This window comes from Mchenga conophoros, linkage group LG17, assembly GCF_057382185.1.
Source record: "Mchenga conophoros isolate Kocher_MC1m ecotype Shallow Benthic linkage group LG17, M_conophoros_male_GT1.1, whole genome shotgun sequence".
NCBI classification, from domain to species: domain Eukaryota; kingdom Metazoa; phylum Chordata; class Actinopteri; order Cichliformes; family Cichlidae; genus Mchenga; species Mchenga conophoros.
Window position 1 is genome coordinate 24676147 of NC_140542.1, and position 22676 is coordinate 24698822.

Below are 22676 nucleotides of genomic sequence, written 5' to 3' on the forward strand. Positions count from 1 at the left end.
TGGTTTGGGTTAAAATGCACCTTTTCATGGTCTAAACACCTCCCCGTGTTTGCCTGAGTTCCTAATTAGTTAATTATTAAAACAAAAATTTCCCATAGGTGTGAAAGTGAGTGCAAATGGTTGTCTGTCTCTCTATGGCAGCTGTGATACGCTCCAGCTCCCTGCGACACTGAATCGGAGATGCAGTAGAATTGCATGGATGGATATAGTGAATTTTAAATATTGATTCTTTTTCTTTTTTTTAATTAAAGCAGTGAAGATCCAGTTGAGAGGCCAGTCTAAGAATCTGCTTCCATGTTTTTGCATTGCTGGCGATTCTGTTTAAGAAGGAGCATAATTCATACTGTCAAAGCTAATATTAGCCATTTATCCCCTAGTGAAGTTATGTAATGATATCACAACGAAAGGCAGAGGTGGTGTTTACTGTACACATAGGTTTATCCCTCAGACATTCTGAGAGAGCTCACCCCGCAGGAGCTTTATAACAGGATTACTACAGCAGGGGCCCAGGAGAACACCCACGCTTGCCCAGCTGTTTTAATCTGGGGATTTTTTTTAACAACTACGAACATTTTGTATTCAAACTGAACCCTTGTAGGTCGTTTTGTTCTGTCTTCCCACCTATGAGACATGGAAAAAAGCATCAAAAGAAGCACAGTATGTACATTTGCATTTCAACTGGAGGATATGTAATGGCAGAGATTTTTTATAACAATGACTTCAAGGGATTAGTTATTTAAAATAGGATGTTTTAATGCTATATACAGTTGTTTGTATTATTAAACCTTGTAAAATACATCCGTCCATTTTCTGCCACTTATCCTGTTCCTTGTTACAGGCATGTGTGACGCCAAGTCTTCCCAACCCTACCACAGCACATAATCTATCTAGGGTATTCTGGCCTGTCCCAGTTGGAGGAAACTCCACACAAATCAGGGTTACTGGAGCCTGACTCACAACTGTCCAGTGGACTGGCCTTAGCCTATGGGACCCAGCCAAACTTAGCCTAAAGGAGTCACATGGGCCAACTGGAGGGGTACAATGTGGATGAGGCAGAAAGCAAAGGTGGTGGATTTGGTATTCCCTACAGTAGTTCATCCATCCATCCATCCATCCCAGCTGTCCAGAGTGGTGACTAGTCCAGGGCTAACACACAGACAGAGACAACTGTTCACATATGCCCAATTTAGAATCACCAGTTAACCTAACCTCAGTTTGTCTCTTTGGACTGGGGAAGAATACCAGTATAACCAGAGACAATCCATACTACCACAGGGAGATCAAGCACTAACCACTGCACTGCTATATTTCAAAGCCGATCCGATAGGATAACTATTTGTCTTTATATTTCTGCTATTCAGTGAACAATTGACTAACATAGAGAGTAAAAAGGGAGAAGTAATTTTCTCAAGAAATGAAAACCAAACAAAGAAAAACTTGGGGGTTTCCTAGGATATTGATGGAGCTATTTGTTGTCCTTTTTTGTGCTTCTTTTTTTTTTATGATAAAAGAAGGTAAACATATTCTGGGAGTGAAACAATCACCACAAACAAATGCTAATGCTGCCAGCTCTTGCATCTGTGTAAAGAAGCACTGATTCGTTTTGCAATATCAGCTTAAGAGATGACGAGTTGTGTCTTTTGCCATCAATCACTTCCCACACAATGATGGTCCAATAAGGCTGCTCTCTAATTAAAATATAACCCAGCACATTTTTTTGTTAGTCTGAAATATTGAATGAAAAGACCACCTGCTGCACTAGTATGAATTAAATAGACAAAGCAATGATTTGCTTCATTTTGGTAGAGCGGCAGCTGACAATGTCCGGAAAAGCTGCTTGAGCAGTGCATTGATTTTTACTGGTGTACTGGTGTAAGCCTCTGCTTTGTTGTTTAAGTAATGGAGCAAAGCCTGTGAGCTAGTTCATCTAGTTAACTCAACCTGCACAGCTCCATACACACCCACTCATTTCACATCATGTACTGAACACACCCTCCTCTAATTAAGCTGCAGAATTTCTCTCTCTCACTCTGACATGTCTGTCATACTTGTTGTTTCAACCTGTCCAACACCCTTGCATCCACCTGTAAGCTCCAGAGGGATATTTACACATCACTTCCTATTTTTCTTATGTAACACGTTTGCACAGAGAGCGATTATCTAAGAAACTAGGCACCGAACTCAAACAATACTCTGTATTTTGCTCCTGTAATAAACCATTTTTGAACAAGTTGCCTGCTGAAGGACCAGGTTTTGCCTGAGTTTTTCAAATGTCACTCTGACCTGGCTGTGGGGGCAAGGACACTAATTATGTTTCAAAATTCTCTTGAGTGTCTTTTATCCATAGAGCCCAAGGTTGTTCATTATGTTACGATTGTGGAACACTCACTGACTGAATTTGGAGACTGAATTTCAACTGGACCTTTCAAAATAAATCAATAAATAGCCCAGGGAGCAATGCAGTTACTCGCTAATGCTGTATCTCGTTCTTTCCCCTTTTTTCTTTGTCTTCTTTGCATGCACTTGGTTCCATTCGCTGAGCACCAGGCACCCTCCTTTACCATCTACCAGGCTCAAAAACATTTGTCATGCACTGCATCCATATACAAGCCAAGCAATGTAGAGTGTCTCATAAAATCTGTTGTGGTTAAAGTATCCGGTTGTTCAGTCTGACGTCACTAGCCGTGTCTGGGTCTAAACTCCGCTGCAGGTCCATATATCAAACGATCACTATGGCATTCCTGAGAGTTGAAAAACTGTCTAAAGTCTTTCATCTTTAATAAAATGATCAGCGTTCTGCTCTACCAGGTGTAACAATTGAGTTTGGCATCAAGGCATCCATGAAAACGGAATTTATGACATTTAACGGAGTTAGAAGTTAGCAGGGAGTTAGCTCGCTAGCTTCTATCTAAATACAATATAGCATGTCCTGACTGCGGGGTTTTGGAAACAAATTAAAACGTACAGCTCTGCTATCACTTCCAGCATAAATGAAGACAGAAAACTAAACAGCAGTGACGTTTGTAGGGTTACCGAAGTTGGGCTAGCTGGTATATAATGATGTGCTACGTGACCGCTAGCGAAACAGCTATGTTAGCATAATATAAACAAGCTAACTTTTTTTTCCACTCGATAAAAGTTAACGTGAGTGTTCTCGGTGGTCAGGAACAAATGTAATCGCATGGCAGGATGCTGTAAAAGGACCAAACTTCAGCCAGGAGAACAACTGAGATAATCCATCCACAATACGAGGTTAGTCATTCATATACTGCTGCATGGGCTGGGCTGTAGTTACATCCTAAGGTTTTAAAAACTGAGCTTAAATAAATGATTAGCGGTAATAAAAGCCGAGGGAGGTCAACAGTGATCACTGACTGTTTTAGGAGCTTTTTGAGATCAAATAGAAGAAAATACATAACATTAAACATGTTAACAACACAAAAGCCATATTAAACGCAGACTACTTTAGACCCGGAAGTAGGATTCGTCGCGTCATCACTGAACAACCGGATTAAGTTAGCAAATATACAAGAATTGCTTCAACTCCTATAGTATTGGTCAGAATTTAACCAAACACACACCAAATGATCGCCTCAGTGTTTAAGGCCGAGGTTGTTGTTGTTTTATGTAACAAACCATTTGTTATAGAAATATCCAAACAAATGTCAGAATTTTCAAAAAGACTAAAACACAGACTTGTGAGTTGAGTGAAACAGGTCTTGACCATACCTCCAACTTCCTGTTTTTGATGTAGTCGGCTAAAAACAAAGCTAATTATAGCCTAATTTACCACTTCAGCCTAAAATGGCCACCAGTGAATAATGAAGTAGTAATTATCTTCAAACAGGAAGAGAAAGTAACCTCATGGCAAAATGAAATTACAACTTATAACAGCTATTCAAAGATCTAATGACATTTAAAATGGGGTTTAAAATGCCTTTTAGTTAGACCTACAAATTGTTTGCTAGTTTATGTGTTCATTGATTTTCCACTTTAGTTTCTGCATGTGGCTAGGTATCATTTATATATAATTCCTTGAGTTTTCACATCATCCTGCCTCCCGTCAGTCCCCTTGAATCTTGTTAAGTTTCTCTTTGATTGGTGTTCCTTTGTTATGTAACTTCCTGTTTCATCCTGGATTTGTTTCAGCTGTGTTTAGTCCCCTTCCTGTTTCAATTTCCTTAATTACCACCTGTGTGTCTATACTCTGTTGTATCATGCTGTGCGTGTTTGTTACCTGTTTATTCCCACAGTGCACTTTTTATTACCTAATGTTTGTAGTGTTCATGCCTTACTTAGTTTTTGTTACTCTTTGAGCTTAATTAGACTTAATAAACAGCTTGGAACTCTGCCTCTCTGGGTAGCTGCCTTTGGGTCCACTCATCTTCACTCTCAAAACAAAGCAGTTGGTAATGTATGGTTGGTAGTTAGAGTTTATCTGGGGGTTTACATTAGACATAACTTCATGTGCTATTTAATGTTACATTTACACTACAGAAAACAATGCCTTGATCAAAATTACTGCAAAAGTCTGCAATGAATGTGCACTTTCATCAATTTTGAAATGGTTACTTTGAAGATAGGAACCAGATGAGTGACTAATCATAGGTAGAAGCCACCTTCAAGGGGATTTTGGCATGTCAGGATAGCAAAACTTTGACTGGGTCAATCTCTGTCAATTTCCAACTGAATGGAATAGTTGCATACTACTGGCAATTAACTTAACATTAAGCAGGACTACTTTCAAACCAGAACCTCATAGATCTGAAACAGAAATTCAGAGGTTCCTCCACAAATAAGGTGAGTGGGTGTGGATCTGTAACATAACACAAAGGCTAGAGTAGAAAAAACTGTTGAATAAGACTTAGCATTTAGACCTGTCCTGAGTGTTTAATATGCAGTGTTGGGGAGTAACGGAATACATGTACCACCGTGAAGTATTTAAAATACAAAATATGAGTAACTGTATTCTGTTACAGTTACCGTTGAAAAGGGTGGTATTCAGAATACAGTTACTTTGTTGAAACAAATGGATTACACGGCGGTCTTTTCCTGTTTCATACATAAGGCTATGCTCTCTCTATTTTTAGTAATTCCACACCGGAGGAAACCTAAACAAAGCGCACATTAAGAGGCTCTAATGCCTTACCAAATGTCAACCTACTGTAGCTCATTTTATATTAAGATTTAAAAATCTAGTTGGTATGTAGTGGAATACATTTTAAAAGTAACCTTCCCAACACTGTTAATATGTGTTTAATATAAGCATCCACCACTGTAACAGCATATGAATGCAGAAAACGAGGATAAGCAGTATTAGCCCCCGCCCCTTTGAGGGTAAAATAATGATGATAAGTGCTGTAAATTATCTTATCCTCATACTTCCTTGTTTCACCCATCAATAATGAATCTCTAAATGCTTAAAAATTGTTGTCTAACACTGCAATATCTATCAAGCATTGCTACAGCATAATTATATGGTGCTTGATTTAAAAAAGAAGAAGAACAAAATGTAGTGCACTTTACCACATGTGTGGTAAAGTGCAATTACATTTTTCTCATGCAGAGAAAAATGTAGTGTCTCTTGTTTGAAGAAGGGCAATTTCAAGTTGAGGCGGTAATGCGATCTCCTGCAGTCGGACAGTCGGCAGAGTGGAGGCACAATATAAACATAATTACATTTATGACAGAAACACGCCACATCTCATCAGTCAGCGGAGGAGAGAGGGTGCCGGGTTGATCCATTTTGTCGCCCGTTCAGGGAGTGGAGTGGGGATATCACTTCACCCACTTAGTATATTAGACTGCAGCTAATTGATTGAATTGGATAAGACTTAAAGCACACCAAGAGTCTACTCTCCACATCGCCCACTAATCTGTAATCACATCCTTCACACATCTGATTCTCATTTTGAGAATTTTGTCCTCTTTGTACTTGTGTAAATCTGAGATATCTCGACCTGCAGGCATGCTGAAGACACAGATCTGTAATATTTATCCTTCATGCCTTTTACAGTGTTGTATATTTTTTTTATTTCTCTTTTCTAAAATGAGCATTAGTTTCATAATCGGGATGATTAATAACAGTTGATTGACTCCTTGTTTGTGATTAATGTTCACACTTTACCAAATCCCACACCCTTCTTGCACCATCCATGACAACATCGAATGTTCAGATTCCTGATTCTGGTCCAACTCTATTATTTACACAGTAAGGTGTGGGTGGTACTATACTGGTATGAGTACACTGACTGTAATCAAGCAGAAATAGCACAGCATGTGGGAAAAGGGTGCTTAATGTATGTACTGCATGTACCTTTTGGTTTACTCAGAGGGATTTGCTTCATGTAGTCCTTTAAGGTGAGATTAGAAACATCCTACTTGTTTGAAAAGACAGTTTTATTAGACATCGAGTCAAGACAAAGTGGTCAGACTGAGTTTAAGACAAGCCTTCACATGAAAGCCAATACAGCACGACTACAGAAGGCAAGACACACATCAGAGAAGCTGGAAGAAGCTGTGTGGATGATGTATCCACAACTATAGGACTGAGTACTGAATCAAGACATGAGAGAAATCAACAGTATACAATTAGATACATCATTTTTAGCCCGTGATAGTCCTGTATTTGTGTCCATAATCGACTTCTTGCACAGCCAATAAATGACACTTTGTCTCAACCCTTTAAATTAGTTACTGTTTTATTTTGGTAGGGAGTTATCGCCTGTGCCCTAAGCACTTCCTCCCTGTTTCTTTGTCTTGATTGTCTACACCTGTGTCTAGTTTGCTCCACTTGCTTCACTTATATGATTCCCCCTTGTGTATAAGTCCTGTCTTCCCTTCAGTCTTTATTGCAATGTCTGTTTGTTTTTAATACTGCTGTATTTAACAGTACACATATTGAGCAAACATGAGGAAAAACAGGAACAGCTGAACATACAGTTCATCATTCTGTAAGGGGAAAGTATTTCTAACTATGTCTTTGATTTTATTCACTGTTGCCTTCCTATTGGCTGGAAATACTATCCTTTAATATTTATCTTTTACAAAGTTGCACATAAATTGCACAGAGACATGAGACATGAGGAGGAAATAGATCAGCCAGGGGCTGCAGTTTGTGGAAGGCTTCATAAGATAGGATGACAAACAGAGAAACAGGAATGGCAGGTGAAGTATGGAAATGTGAAATGTGGTGTTCTTCTGAGGCTGGTAAGTTTCAGTGTATTAGATATGGTCATCATCATTAACTTGAGATAAAGATCCTATCCAGCTGTTTAAGCAGAGACACCCAGACATTCCTTTCCATCTCCTCCAAATCAAATCAAATCAAATCACTTTTATTGTCACATCACATGTGCAGGCACACTGGCACAGCACATGCGAGTGAAATTCTTGTGTGCGAGCCCCACAAGCAACAGAGATGTGCAAACACAACAAGACAAACGAGCAAAATACAAGAATGGCCAACCTGAAACTAATAAATATATGTACAATATATAATAGTGTATGCATTTCTGGATGTGTATACTAAATATTTTCCTACGTGTGTGTGTGTGTGTGTGTGTGTGTGTGTACACATTTTTACAAATTAAATAGTAAAAAAAATAAATAAATAATAATAATAATAATAATAATAATAATAATAATAATAATAATAATAAAATATATAAAATATACAGAGTTGAATATGTGCAAAACAAGTGGCATTTATATACAGTGTGGAGTGCATAATGTTGAAGTTCCAGTAGTGAAGCTGAGGTGTCTATGACGTGTTCAGCAGTCTGATGGCCTGATGGAAAAAGCTGTCTCTCAGTCTGCTGGTACGGGACCGGATGCTGCAGAACCTCCTTCCTGATGGAAGCAGTCTGAACAGTTTATGGCTGGGGTGACTGGAGTCCTTGATGATCCTCCCCGCTTTCCTCAGGCAGCGCTTCCTGTAGATGTCTTGGAGGGAGGGAAGCTCACCTCCAATTATCCGTTCAGAGCACCGCACTACTCGCTGGAGAGCTTTGCAGTTGTAGGCGGTGCTGTTGCCATACCAGGTGGTGATGCATCCAGTGAGGATGCTCTCAATGGCACAGTGATAGAAGGTCCTGAGGATGCGGGGGCTCATGCCGAATCTTTTCAGTCTCCTGAGAAAGAAGAGGCGCTGCTGCGCCTTCTTCACTGTTTTGTTTGTGTGTACTGACCACGTAAGATCCTCAGCCAGATGTACTCCAAGGAACCGGAAGCTGCTCACTCTCTCCACAGCAGCGCCGTTGATGGTGATGGGGGTGTGTACTTCTCTGCACCTCCGGAAGTCCACTATCAACTCCTTTGTCTTTGCGACGTTGAGGGTGAGATGGTTGTCTTGACACCAGTGGGTCAGGGCGCTGACCTCCTCCCTGTAAGCCGTCTCATCACCGTTGGTGATAAGACCCACCACTGTAGTGTCGTCCGCAAACTTCACAATGATGTTGGAGCTGTTAGTGGCTGTGCAGTCGTAGGTGTAGAGTGAGTACAGGAGAGGGCTCAGTACACACCCCTGTGGAGCACCAGTGTTCAGTGTGATGGGGGATGAGGTGATGCTGCCCAGTCTAACCACTTGGCGTCTGTCAGACAGGAAGCTAAGGATCCAGCTGCAGAGGGAGCTGCTCAGTCCTAGATCCTGCAGTTTCCTGTCCAGCTTCGAGGGAACGATGGTATTGAATGCTGAGCTGTAATCTACAAACAGCATTCTCACATACGTGTCTCTCTTCTCCAGGTGTGACAGGGCAGTGTGTAGTGTCAGGGCTATGGCATCATCAGTGGACCTGTTGTGGCGGTATGCAAACTGTAGAGGGTCCAGTGAGTCGGGTAGTGCAGAGCAGATGAAGTCCCTGACCAGCTTCTCGAAGCATTTGCTTACGATGGGGGTCAGGGCTACAGGTCGCCAGTCGTTCAATGAGGAGATGGTGGAGGATTTGGGTACAGGGACGATGGTGGCCATTTTGAAGCAGGCTGGGACTACAGACAGAGAGAGGGAAAGGTTGAAGATGTGCGTGAACACTCCAGCCAGCTGAGCCGCGCATGACCTGAGGACGCGGCCGGGAATCCCGTCCGGACCAGTAGCTTTGCGTGCGTTCACCTTTCTGAAGCACTTCCGCACATCCTCCTCAGACACAGTGTGCGCACTGACGTCATCCGCGGTGCGCACACTGTCCGGTCTCATGGTGTTCCAGTAGGCATCCCCTTTCTTTTAGAAGTCTGAGTTCACCTTGGAAAGAATTTGGGAAGCTCCCTCATGCTGGAATCAGCTGCAACTGGAACTACATGGAGTTTATGGAAGTTTCATTCAGAAAAAAAAAGTTACTATGTCAAAATTTCAGACTCAAAACTCATTAATTTGAGTCAATGAGTCTGAAATTTTGACCTATGGATGCCATTGGTTTTTTAGTAGCATAAATCTGCTTATTTCAGCTTATACCAGTTATTTCAGGCAGCATCCTGACACAAAAAATGAAGCTCATTATCTTTAGCACTGAAGTTCACAGGTTTTGATTATTCCTCTATTTTACTCTTTATCACTTGTACATCGGTATATTTGTTTTGTTTTCCATGTGTGTATTAGCATGTGCGTTACTGGGCCGTTAAACTCCCATTGATTGTACTGCTTTTTACCTTGGCCAAATGATCTTATCCTGGTCAAATAAAAGCTTAAAAAACAACTTTGTTTCACCTTCAGTTTACTGTTTAATGCTCCAGTTGAGTAGTAATTCACGTCTGTTCTTGCATTAAAACCAAAACAACAACGTCATCCATGGCTGCCTTTACAACACATAACGCACATATGCACATTTTAAAGAGACACCATGCATTTTAAGCATGGACTTATTTGTAACTATCATGAGTCACACATGAAGCAGTGAACTGTGAAACTATTGTATAATATCCCCTTTGGTGTCTCCCTTCAGTTAAAAAAAACATTGCATTATGGAACATTTCACCTAAGAGTCCCTTTTAAATAAAATTTAATCTATGCTTAATATAAAGATGACATCATTATTATCATTTTTGGGATCTGGAGGTCATATCCTCTCCATTTTAAAATACTGTGTAATCTATCCAAATAGATTATGGACACAACAAATGGTAATGTGGGTTGAAGTGATGTTACCAGATGGTGAGTGCACCTTTGCAGCAATATTTTGTCCTTATTTCAGTAAATGAAAAGCATTTGGCAGCAAAGAACATCAGAAAACATCTTTTTTTATTTACCAATTTTTTTTTCATATATATAAAAACAATTACTGTTGACCTGCTGGAAAATCTCAGATCTTAGAGGGGCGTGCTTGCAAAAGGAAAGAAATAGCCAAACAACATCCTTTATCTAACTCCATGTAACGTTTTTTCCTTTTTTTAAACAAGGGACAGAGCGATAAAAGCTTCAGAGAAAAAGCAAACAAAGACGCTTTCCACGTTGCATATTTAGTTCAAGCACAAAAGGACACAGTTTGCCGGATGAATCATTTGTCTGTGTGCTTTTTGATTAAATGCAATTATCTTCCAGGTTTCTTTAACCCACACACTGTCAAAGAAATTTGGATCAATTTAGAAGCCTCCGCGTTTGCTAAAATGAGCATCTGGGTTTTTGTGCTGGAATCAACAGGATCAACTGGGTGGTATGTGTTCAGATCAGTGTGGTGTACTATAATGTGCTTCCCAAGGCACTTTGTGTTCTGTCTAACCAGTTGAGAGTAGCAAGTGATGCGTGTTTGTTCACATGGTAAAGTGTTTGTGAGTGTGTGGTTTCTCATCTGTACCTTAATAATCTGTGAGCAGAGACAAGCTCGCTCTGCTGCAGCCTGTTGCTAGGTTTCTCTGCGCTCTACCTGGCAGAACATAAACTAAGCAGACGCTTTTGTCTCAGGAAAGTATCCAATTAGACAGTGAGTGCAGCAGGTATACATATAAACGTGGTCATCGTGTTCTGTCAAATTTTAAAAAACAGATTTTCTTTTTAAAATTTGACTTCTATTAATGTTTAGTGCTTCATGTTCTAACAAGATTATTAGCTATGGATGTCACAATTAGTGCAAAAGCCTTAAAAGCCTCAAAGACTTTAATTAACGCTTTTGAATTCACAACAGGTAAGAATTTACAGCTTTTCAGAATATAATTATTGTCACGGCTGGCGGAGGGAGCCGTGTGGTGTGGAGGAAAAGGAGGACCCAAGATGCAGCAAACTGATGATACGAGTGATGTTTTATTTACAAAGGTGGTGGTGACAAAAACAGGCAACGAGGTATGAGTACTTTACAAACGGAAACCTAAACTGGGAGAAACTAAATAGCAAACCTGAGACCGTACAAAGGGGGTGCGGGGCAGAGGGACGCAGAGACAGGACACCATGGAACGCAGATGAATGCAGAGATACGCAGAAATACACAGATGAGTGCAGACGACCCGACGCGGAGCACAGGCAGACACCAACTATAAATACACACACCAGGTAATGAGGAAATGGCACACAGGAGGGGACACAGCTGGAACTTAATGGGCATAACGAGACACAGACCTACAAAGTAAAACAGGAAATCTAGAACCCGAACCGGACACAAGGGGGGAGGACACAGAATAACTAGAACAGAGGGAAATAGTCACAAAACACAAAACGCTGGGTCAACGACCCAGGACCATGACAATTATACTTGATATTCAAACTGTGGCTTTTAAGTTTCTTTCTTTTCGTAGGTTCAAGTCCAGCTACTGAAGGGTGGTATGACACATGCCCAATAGGGTGGTAGAACAGACAGGCACATACTGGTTGTGCTTACTTTCACAGGTGGAATTGCAGGTAAGATGTATCTGTATTCTGCATCTGTATTTACTGGGCATGTGTCTCCCTCACCTGCCCTCTGTTAAATCCCTTCAGTTCAGTTTTAATTATGTAGCGCCAAATCACAACAACAATCACTCCAAGGCACTTTATACTGGAAGTTAAAGATGCTGCAATAATACAGAGAAAACCCATCACCAACCATCAGATCACCCCCTGTGAGCATTCACACAGTAGGAAGAAAAAAATTCCTTTCAAGAGGAAGAAACTGAAACCAGAATCAGGCTCAGGGAGGGGCAGCCATCTGCCTGATCCAGACCTAACTATATGCTTTATCAACTAGGAAAGGTTTAAGCCTAATCTTAAAAGCAGAGAGGGTGTCTGTCCCCCTAAATCCAAACTGGGAGCTAGTTCCACAGAAGAAGAACCTGAAAGCTAAAAGCTCTGCCTCCCATTCTACTTTTAAACACTCTGGAACCACAAGTAAGTCTGCAGTCTGAGAGCGAAGTGCTCTAATGGGGTGATATGGTACTATGGAGTCTTTAAGATAAGATTATTATCCTGATTATTCTGGTTCTTGTGTGTGAGGAGAAGATTTTTAATTCAATAATATAGAAGCTCACAAAAGGCACATGAAATTTAAATGTCCTTATCTTGCGCAAAAGTTGTTTTTTCCAGACGTTGTTGTAGTACCTGGTGAGAGTGGTATCCATGCTCTTCGAGGTTACAAGAGAAAATCGTGGTGTCACCCAGTGAGGTGAAGACAAATCTGTTCAGCCAGCACATCATTTACCAAAGCCTGAAACACAGCGGGTGTATTAGTCAGTGCCCAAGGGGGCTGATGAAGGCCGTCATCCACTCATCTCCCTCCTAGTCATGACCAAGCTTTGGGTATTACACAGGTCCTGTAGGAGTTCAAAAGCAAAAGGAAAGAAATAGCCAAACAACATCCTTTATCTAACTCCAGGTAACGTTTTTCTTTTTTTAAACAAGGGACAGAGTGATAAAAGCTTCAGAGAAAAAGCAAACAAAGACGCTGACGCTTTCCACGTTGCATATTTAGTTCAAGCACAAAAGGACACAGTTTACCGGATGAATCATTTGTCTGTGTGCTTTTTGATTAAATGCAATTGTCTTCCAGTCTTACTAAATAAAAACTTTGATGTATTTTATAAGTCTTGGTCATACCGTGTTTCAAAAGTGAGGCTTATTCATGGTATTTTTTGTTCGCTCAGTGGCTTACAACTTATCAATCACCAGTCTCTAGCCAATGAGCAAGTGATTTCACAGCCACACCCACCCCTTCTCATCACATCAATAGCCCCTTCCGGTTTCAACATGACTCTGCACCAGTGCACATAGCAAGAACTTGACCGGCCTGCACGGAGTCCTGACTTCAACAGACAGAACACCTTTGGGATGAATTAGAGTGGAGACTGTGAGCCAGGGCTTCTCGTCCAACATCAGGGTCTGACCTGAATGTGCTTCTGGAAGAATGGTCAAAAATTATCATAAGCACACTGCAAAGGGTGGGCTCATGTCATGTTAAACCATATGAATTAAGAATGGGATGTCACTTAAGTTCATGCGTGGGAAGGCATGAACAAGCAAATACTTCTGGCAATATCATGTATGTATACAGTTTATGAATGTAAGTCATGGCTTCTTCTGTTTCACTGGTCTCATTTAATCCTTAACTTTGTTTTCTCACCTGAAACAGAAAGTCACTCTTACCTTGCTGCTCATTTGCGGTCCATGTCTCCTGGGCCACTTCATGTTGCTGTGGCTCCACTTTACATCTGAGTGCAGTATTTCAATTTGCTGTCCACAGGGCAGACTCTGCTTTATTATTAGCCACTTGACGAGCAGGGAATAATTATAGGATGTCAGAAGGGTCTACATGGCTGATGGACAAAGCTATTCCTGTTGTGTTCCTGTCTTTGTTAGTACAGCTTGCATTTAGGAGGCAGAAGAAACGGTGCGACATGCAGGGCCAAATGATTCTTCTTCACTACCTAGGAACAGAAATGCAGTGTTCAGTGCCTGCAGCCAGCAGTGATGCCTGCTAATGTCTTGTCACGATATGTAAATCAGATGTCACATGAGATAAGCAGTTTAAATTCTGCGTGCTCTTTGGGTAGCTAGACGACATGTAATTAATGCTAGGTGAATGGTAAATGCACAAAGACAGAAGCTGTCACCAATCAAATGCCTTAATTGTTGAATATATAAGTTTGAATAATGATAATGATTAGTTTGACAATCTGCAACTAGGTGGGAAAAATAATGGCCTTCATATGTCAAAATGAATGTCACTTTACCAAGCAGGAATACATTAAACCTTAGAGTTGAAGCTACCACTGAGGGGAGGTTCTCAGGACCCTCAGGGACCCTGCCATCTGAGCTCTCATCCCATTAATTATTACCCTGTCAGGTGTGATATATAAGAAATAAAAGAACAGGAGTCAAATGATGAAATAAAACCTGCCTCAGTGTCTCGTCCCTCAGAGCATAATGAAGGGATAACTGATCCTTTCAAAACTGATCTTTCAGAGGGTTTGAATCTTGACTCTCCAGCTGTGCTTTACCTTCTGCACAGTCGCTTTATTTTTCCACTTCTGTTCAGAATGAACAAAGCTCTTTTGGGCAGAGATTCTGAGCAGAATGGAAATCATGTCGTTATCCTCTTTTTAACCCATGAAACATCAATATCTATCAGCAAATCATGCAAGTGCAAGGGGTAGGATCTATTAGCCTTACTATAAAATTTCTGACTCATAATGGGATACTAAATTTCCAATGCAAATGCCTGCAATAATCATAACATTCCATGTGCCTGAGTACTTTGTGTTTAATACTAATTACCACATTTTTGCATGTTAAACCAGCATAAAAGGCCCTTTGGAGTTGTCTTCTTTGAACTTGATTTCTGTGACTCCTTCTGATCACCACTGTGCACTCTAGAGGTCTGATAAACATACTGAATATCCTTTAAATATACATGATAAAAAAATATTTCTGGTGTTTACTGGCTTGTGAGGCCTGAGTGTGTTTTGTTTAGTTAATCAATGAAATAGTGTAAGCATGGAATTGTGTGTGTGGCCCACACACATAGGACCTAACAAAATACTGATCATAAAAACCCAAAAGAATTGATTGAAATGAGTTTGCTTAGTTCTGTTAGAATATAACAAAACTCACTTACCAGGCTCTCTAAAGCTGACTAATCCATTAGTCACATTTCGTTTCCATACGCAAAGCAAAATTTCAGCGTTTCAGCTTGTAACACATAATTGTTATTGCAATACACGCTTTATTAACTAAAAAAAGCTATCTTTGTGGCCTCTAACAGTCATTTATCTTTGCTTTTCTTTTTGTTGTTGTTGTTATTTTGAGTGATTTTTTAAACTTGAGAAGTAGTTTCCAGGAAAATCCAACAGCTGTCACATTTATACCCCTCTATTACTCACCTGTAGCTCAAACAGTGAGCAGTACTGTAATAGGACTGAGTAATGTTAGCTTGCAAATTGAATCTACTAATCATTTATATATATATATATATATATATATATATATATATATATATATATATAAACACCCAGCACGCCCCTGCGGGCGGTTTATCCTTCAAGCTCGGGTCCTCTACCAGAGGCCTGGGAGCTTGAGGGTCCTGCGCAGTATCTTAGCTGTTCCCAGGACTGCGCTCTTCTGGACAGAGATCTCCGATGTTGTTCCCGGGATCTGCTGGAGCCACTTGCCTAGCTTGGGAGTCACCGCACCTAGTGCTCCGATTACCACGGGGACCACCGTTACCTTCACCCTCCACATCCTCTCGAGCTCTTCTCTGAGCCCTTGGTATTTCTCCAGCTTCTCGTGTTCCTTCTTCCTGATATTGCTGTCATTCGGAACCGCTACATCGATCACTACGGCCGTCTTCTTCTGTTTGTCTACCACCACTATGTCCGGTTGGTTAGCCACCACCATTTTGTCCGTCTGTATCTGGAAGTCCCACAGGATCTTAGCTCGGTCATTCTCCACCAACCTTGGGGGCATCTCCCATTTTGACCTCGGGACTTCCAGGTTATACTCGGCACAGATGTTCCTGTACACTATGCCGGCCACTTGGTTATGGCGTTCCATGTATGCCTAGGATTTCTGGATATCAGCCACCTCCTCTATCTGCCGGTGGTACATACCGGTTGGTTCCTCGTCTCCCTCCTCTTTCTTGGGTTTCTGCTGCCTGAGGTATTCACTGAGCACTCGGTCATACACATATATATATATATATATATATATATATATATATATATATATATAAAAAAAATTGGGAGCATGAAGTTGTCTAAAATGTCTTGGCATCCTGAAGCTATAAGAGTTCCTTTCAGTGGAAAGAACCCAAAAAACAAGGCCTCACCATAATCTTTCCTCCATAAAACTCTGTCTGGTCTTTAAGTCTGACGTCATTAGCCATGTCTGGGCCCAAACTCCGCCACAGGTCCTTAAGTCAAACAATCACTGCAGCATCACTGAGAGTTAAAAAACTGTCTAAAATCTTTCATCTGTACTGAAATGATCAGTGTGGCTCCTCTACCAGGTGTAACCATTAAGTTTAACATCCAGACATCCATGAAAGTAGAATTTATGAAATTTAACAGAGTTAGAAGTTAGCAGGGATTTAGCTCGCTAGTTTCCATCTAAATATAATATACCATGTTCTGACTGAGGGATTACTGAAACAAATTAAAACGTACAGCTCTGCTATAACTTCCAACATAAATGAAGACAGGAAACTAAACAGCAGTGACGTTTGTAGGGTTACTGAAGTTTGGCTAGCTGGTATATAACGATGTGCTACGTGACCGCTAGCAACACAGCTATGTTAGCATAATATAAATAGTGAAGCTGGAGGATGAACGCTAACGAACGGAGGACTTTTTTCCACAAATTAAAAGTTAATGTGAGGGTTCCCAATGGTTAGAGGCAAATGCAATCGCATGGCAGGATACTGTAAACGGACCAAACGTCAGCCAGGAGAACAACTGAGATAATCCATCCGCAATATGAGGTTAGTCATTCATATACTGCTGCATGGGCTGGGCTGTAGTTACATGTACAGGTTTAAAAACTGAGCTTTAAAATGAATAGCGGTAATAAAACCCGAGAGACGCTGACAGTGATCGCTGACTGTTTTTAGGGGCTTTTTGAGATTAAATAGAACAAGATACAAACTATTAAAACATGTTAAAAACACAACAGCCTTATTAAATACAGACTACTTTGGGCCCAGAAGCAGGATTCATCATGTCATCACTTAAAGACCGGATACTTGGGACAATGCAGTCAGACAAGTACTGTTGTCCTGGCAACCGCCAAACCCAGACTCACCCATTGGATTACCAGATGGAGAAGTGGGATTTGTCATTCCAGAGAACCCATCTCCACTACTGTAGAGTTCAGCGGCAGCATGCTTTACATCACTATATCCCACACTTTGCATTGCACTTGGTGATGTAAGGATTGAATGCAGATGCTTGCCCCGGTAACCCATTCCATGAAGCTCTCATTAAGTTTGGAGGCAAGTGACTCAGAAAGTTGGCGACCTATGGATATTATGCACCTGAGCATTTGCCACTGAGTTGCTGTTGTTCCCAGTCACTTCCTTTTTGTTTTAATACCACTAACAGTTGACTGTGAAATATATGGTAGTAAGGAAACTTTCCTACATTCTACCATGGTACCAGGGTGGAATTCACATATCTAAACCTCCATGGCCACAGGTGCTTGATTTTACACACCAGTGGTCGTGGAGGTGATTGGAACGCCTGCATCCAATGATTTGAATGTGTGACTAAATACTTATAATACTTATGGTATTAAAGGTAATCAGGAAGAGTGGAAATATAAGCGTAACAAGACACAGCTGCAAAAAATCAAGGACAATGAGCCAGGGAAAGTAAAACCAGGAATAAGACACCAAAGACAACAAGCTACCGAAATAAAACAGGAAGTCTGACTCACCTTAACACCCTTCAAATTGTAACGGAAGGTTTTTCTGTTTTTTTCCATCTTATTTTTCAAAAATGTCTTACTGTTCCGTAAACTGGCTTGTTTTGCCAGTTTGAGTGTATATGTTTCTCCAGCCAACACAGCGTTGCATAAGAGCTGAAACTGTTAACTGGGGGTTAAAAGATTCTTAGCAAACAGTCATGAACTACTAAGAATGAATCACTGGCGTTCCAAGCGTGGGATTGTTTGGGCCATAAAGTGAATTTAGACTGCTTGTTGTCTGCTACGTTGCATGACATGGTTGTGCTTGTCATTTCTTTCATTCTTCTCCAAGGAGAACAGACAGCTTATGCGGTTCAGTATAAATAATATGAAAGCCATCAAATAAGAGAAGAGAGAACTGCTGCCATGTCTGACAACAAAGAGGAATAAAAATCTTTATGCAGACTGTGAAATCTGTATTTACATTACATGTCCTCATGCGTCCTTCTCAGGCCTGAGCCTTCATTGAGCTTCTGCAGTTATTAGACTTTCTAATAATAACAGCAGCAAAGGGTCAAATACAAATTTGCTCTCTCCAAATGTTCTCCATGAACCTCATCTTGATGTGCTTCTCATATTGTCTGTTTACCTGTGAAGCTGACATTTATTCAACAATATATCCTCAGAAAAATAACCAGAAGTGATTTTTTTTTCCTTTTTGCTGTATTTTGACTGTCTATTAATGCACAGTAGTTGTTTTTTTTTCAGTCTGTGATTCAGAAACTTCTTCAAATGCAAAACAATCTGGCGCTTTTAGTACTAGCAGATAATTCATACATGAATTACGATTTCTAGCTGCACTGCCAGATATTCAGTGTCCTGACTCTTTCTATTAATTTGCACCAACAGGCACACTTGACCTCAGAGTGGAACCTCACTCTTCAGTTTAACCCAGAACAACTTGACATCAATTTAGACATTTTTTGCACTCACTTTTGGCTCCCTCACCATGCGAGGAAATTAAAAATTGTTACAGGGTGTTATGGTACTTCCAAGCAACAACGTTTCCATAGCCACTAAAATCACCATGCTGATACTTTTAGGCATTGTCTCCAGAGATTGTTTGTGATAGGCAAAACACTTTATGAAGCCAGACTGTCGACTGGCTACATATTTAAAGAATGTTAGCTACCACTCACCGCTCGTCTGCAGGCTTTATTTAAATGGAAAACTTCCACAACAGGCAAAAAAAAAGGTTTTTGCTAAAAAAATTAAAAAAAAGATTTAGAGCAGAAGTTTTTTGCACTGCATTTTAAAATGAAAACAATAGCATTTATTTACAATTAAAGACACAGAGCAGAAAGTGTGTTACTGTTTTACATCCACAGACACACAAGAAAAGAAGCAGGCAACATGACTTCAAGTTATGGCAATTTTATTTTTGTATTTCAGTTTTTAAAAAACAAACAAACGTCCCAAGAAGAAGGATGGGGTGAAAGAAAGGTGGAGAGAGGGGGAAGGAGGAAGAAACTATTGATCAAACTTGATGCTGCTGGGTCAGTTCTTTCTCAGCAGTCTGCTCCAGAATCCCCTCCTGTCCTCGGCTTGCTTTTCTTTTGCCTTCAGTTCTTTTAAGGTTTTGTTGAGCTGCTCCTCGGCATCTTTAAATTGTTCTTTCAGCTGCTGTTTGGCCAGTTTCACTTTCTGTTTGAGGAGCTCTTTAGCTTCCTTTTTGTGCTTTCGTATTTCTTTAAGTGCGTCTTTGCAGTCTTTCCTGGTCATTTCTTTCTTGAATGCCTTCACCTCAATTTTCTCTTCTGCAAGTTCTTCTTGCACTTTCATCAGTTCCTTCTTCATGTTTTGAGTGTAACTCTTTGTATCTTCCATTTCTTTCTGTGCTTCCTGTATCTTAATTTTCTCTTCCTCCAACACTTTTTGAGCTTCCAACAATTCTTTCTTCAAATTTTCAATCTCATTTTCTGCCTCATGTTTACGTTTTTTCTCCTCTTCAAGTTGTTGCTTTACACGCAGTAATTCCTTCCTCAGTATTTCAGCTTCAGTCATTACATTTGCAGCTTCTTGTGTTGCCAACTGCATTTTCCTTTTTTCCTCTTCAAAAGCTTCCTGCACCTCCTGTAATTCCTGCATCACATTTCCTGCCTCCTTCTTTGCAGTTTGATATTTATTTTTGGCTTCTTGTGCTGTGCTTTTCTCTTCCTCCAATGCTTTTTGAGCTTCCAACAGTTCTTTCTTCATATTTTCATTCTCGTTTTCTGCCTGTTGTTTTCCCATTTTCTCTCCTTTAACTTTGAGACCCACATGCAGTAATTCCTGCAATATTACTTCAGTTTCAAACTTTGAATTTTTAGCTTCTCCTCTTGATTTTTCTGCCTCTTCTTTTAATTTGACATTTTCAGCCTGTATCATTTGAAATTCTTCTTGCAGGTTAATCAGCTGTACTGTATTGTATGGTGAAGCACTCACCGATCCTCTTCTCGTTCTCCCCTGATTCATTTTGGCCTTTTAAACAAAGGAACCAACGTTTTGTAGAGGAGTGAAGTGAAATTTTCGAAGTTTTTTTCGTCAACTGTCGTTTGTCCTGCACAGAGATGCTGCTGTAGATGTGTCTCTAGCTGTGTCTGGATACAATGAAACATGCTGTAATTAAGTGCTTGTGTTGCACAGTTCTATTAAACATTCCATTTCATGCATGCTCCGCCCACATGGTCAGGAATGTCAGGTGCTGCATCACCAAATGCTGCTCCCGTTGCCTAGCAATAACAGCTGTTTACTTTTTGGGGTCTGGTTCATTGTTTAATAAAGAAAACATGTCCAAGTATTGGGTGCTGAGGCTCAGCATATATTCTAGCCTGCTGTGTGGGTGGGCAGCTAGAAATCACTGGTGGGCAACATGAGTGAGGAGAAAACTGGAGCAGCCAAGCAGGGAGCTGCAGGTTGCTGGTTTGAGTCTCTGTTCAGATGCTGGTGTCTCCTCTCTCTGAGATGTCTGCAAACAGTCCCAGATAAAACAATAAGGATAATAAACAAACACGTGACTAAAATAACAATTATGACTCTGATGCGTTTCATGTGTAGCAGGATGGCCTCTATACAGCAGTCGCTGCAAGCATCCACATCGCCACACTTACTTTTCTTTAAGCAGGCGTGCTGGGGTCCTCCTAAGGAAAGTTTGAAACTTCATTTCCTTCATGCTGGTGAACTTTTTACCAAATATTTTCATCAAACCTTCTCCATCACTGACAGGGATTGTTTGGATCTTCACACTCATCTCCACGAACCCTAAAAAATGAGTCTCACTTTGCTCATATAATGCCAAGAGTGTCTCCATATTTCACAAAAGTCTATGCAAACATGTAACAGTATCCCATATTCATATAAATATTATTGATATTATAACAAAAGCTGTCACCAACACAATTGTCCCAAGTGATTTTTTTTATTAGTTATTGCAAATGCTTGATTGCAGTTCTTGCTAGATGACAAAACCACTTATTAGGTTTAGAAGGAAATGACTTTTTCTACATGAGGTAAAGTTGGAGAGCTGTTTCCCCAAACTAAATGAAATCATCATTTAAAAAACTACAATCTGTATTTACTCTGAACATCTGTGTTAACATTTGAAATTGGAAACATGTAAGTGTAACAAACATGTTAAAACATAAGAAATCAGGAAGGGGCATGTACAGGAATTTCTTTTACTTATGTATTAATCACGTTGTTTTATTGTATGATACCTTGGTGCCACTGGATTTTAACATGTCTCACACTCATACAGTAAGACAAATGGGGGTCTAGTAAGGAAGTTGGGGGAAGCAGACAACTCCACAGGAAGAATCTTTTGTCTCTTTGAGGACTCTGGTAGGTAGCAAGGGAGTGTGAACCATAAGGTGTGAAACAGCTGTGTACTGCCTTTTGTTCCTGGAGAAGGTATTTAATGGCAGCATCAACCTGGAGGGAACCAGGTATGGCTAGATGCAAACAGCCCAATAAGAACAGATTCTCTGACAGTGTAAAATACCAAGTTTCCCTTATCACTAAAGAAATCAATTTTAGTTTAACAAAAATCTGAAAATGGGGAAAAAGAACGCTGGTAGATTCCATGCATTCAGATAGACGTACCAGGAGAAAAGGTTAGATAAGTGGAGCCCTAAGGCTAAAGGTGATTTGGTAAGACGTAATGGGGGGGAGAACCCTGACTAATCCTCGCTCTTTGCCTTTCTTACAACTATATTCTGATGCTTTTCACTGGTGGCGAGGAAGACCACCCCTCCTCCGAACGACCAGGTCCTGTGTCTCACTACAGCTGAGGTGAGGAAAACTCTACGCAGAGTCAATCCACGTAAAGCTGCTGGACCAGACAACATCCCAGGCAGAGTGCTCAGAGAATGTGCTGATCAGCTGGCAGATGTTCTCACCGACATCTTCAACATCTCTCTGAGCAGTGCCGTCGTTCCCACGTGCCTCAAGGCCACCACCATCGTCCCCGTGCCCAAGAAGTCTTCTGTGTCCTGTCTCAACGACTACCGTCCTGTTGCACTTACACCCACCATCATGAAGTGCTTCGAACGGCTCGTCATGAGACACATCAAGACCCTGCTGCCCCCCTCACTGGACCCACTAGCAATTTGCATACCGCCATAACCGCTCAACGGACGACGCCATCTCCACTGCACTCCATCTTGCCCTGACACACTTGGACAAGAAGGACTCACACGTTCGAATGCTGTACATAGATTTCAGCTCAGCATTCAACACGATCATCCCCCAACAACTGATCGGAAAGCTGAGCCTGTTGGGCCTGAACACCTCCCTCTGCAACTGGATCCTGGACTTTCTGACCGGAAGGCCTCAGTCAGTACGGATCGGGAAT

At 40.8% G+C, this 22676-nt stretch overlaps 1 protein-coding gene across 1 annotated transcript in view; it reads right to left on the minus strand.

Moving 5' to 3' along the window:
• The window catches only part of LOC146555535 (uncharacterized), a 36408-nt gene extending 14124 nt beyond the window's left edge, over window positions 1–22284 (minus strand). The window contains exon 1 of the mRNA XM_085251089.1: window positions 22222–22284. Coding sequence (XP_085107215.1) covers window positions 22222–22284 — 63 coding nt within the window. The remainder of the gene's footprint in view (window positions 1–22221) is intronic.
• Window positions 22285–22676: the final 392 nt, after the last annotated feature.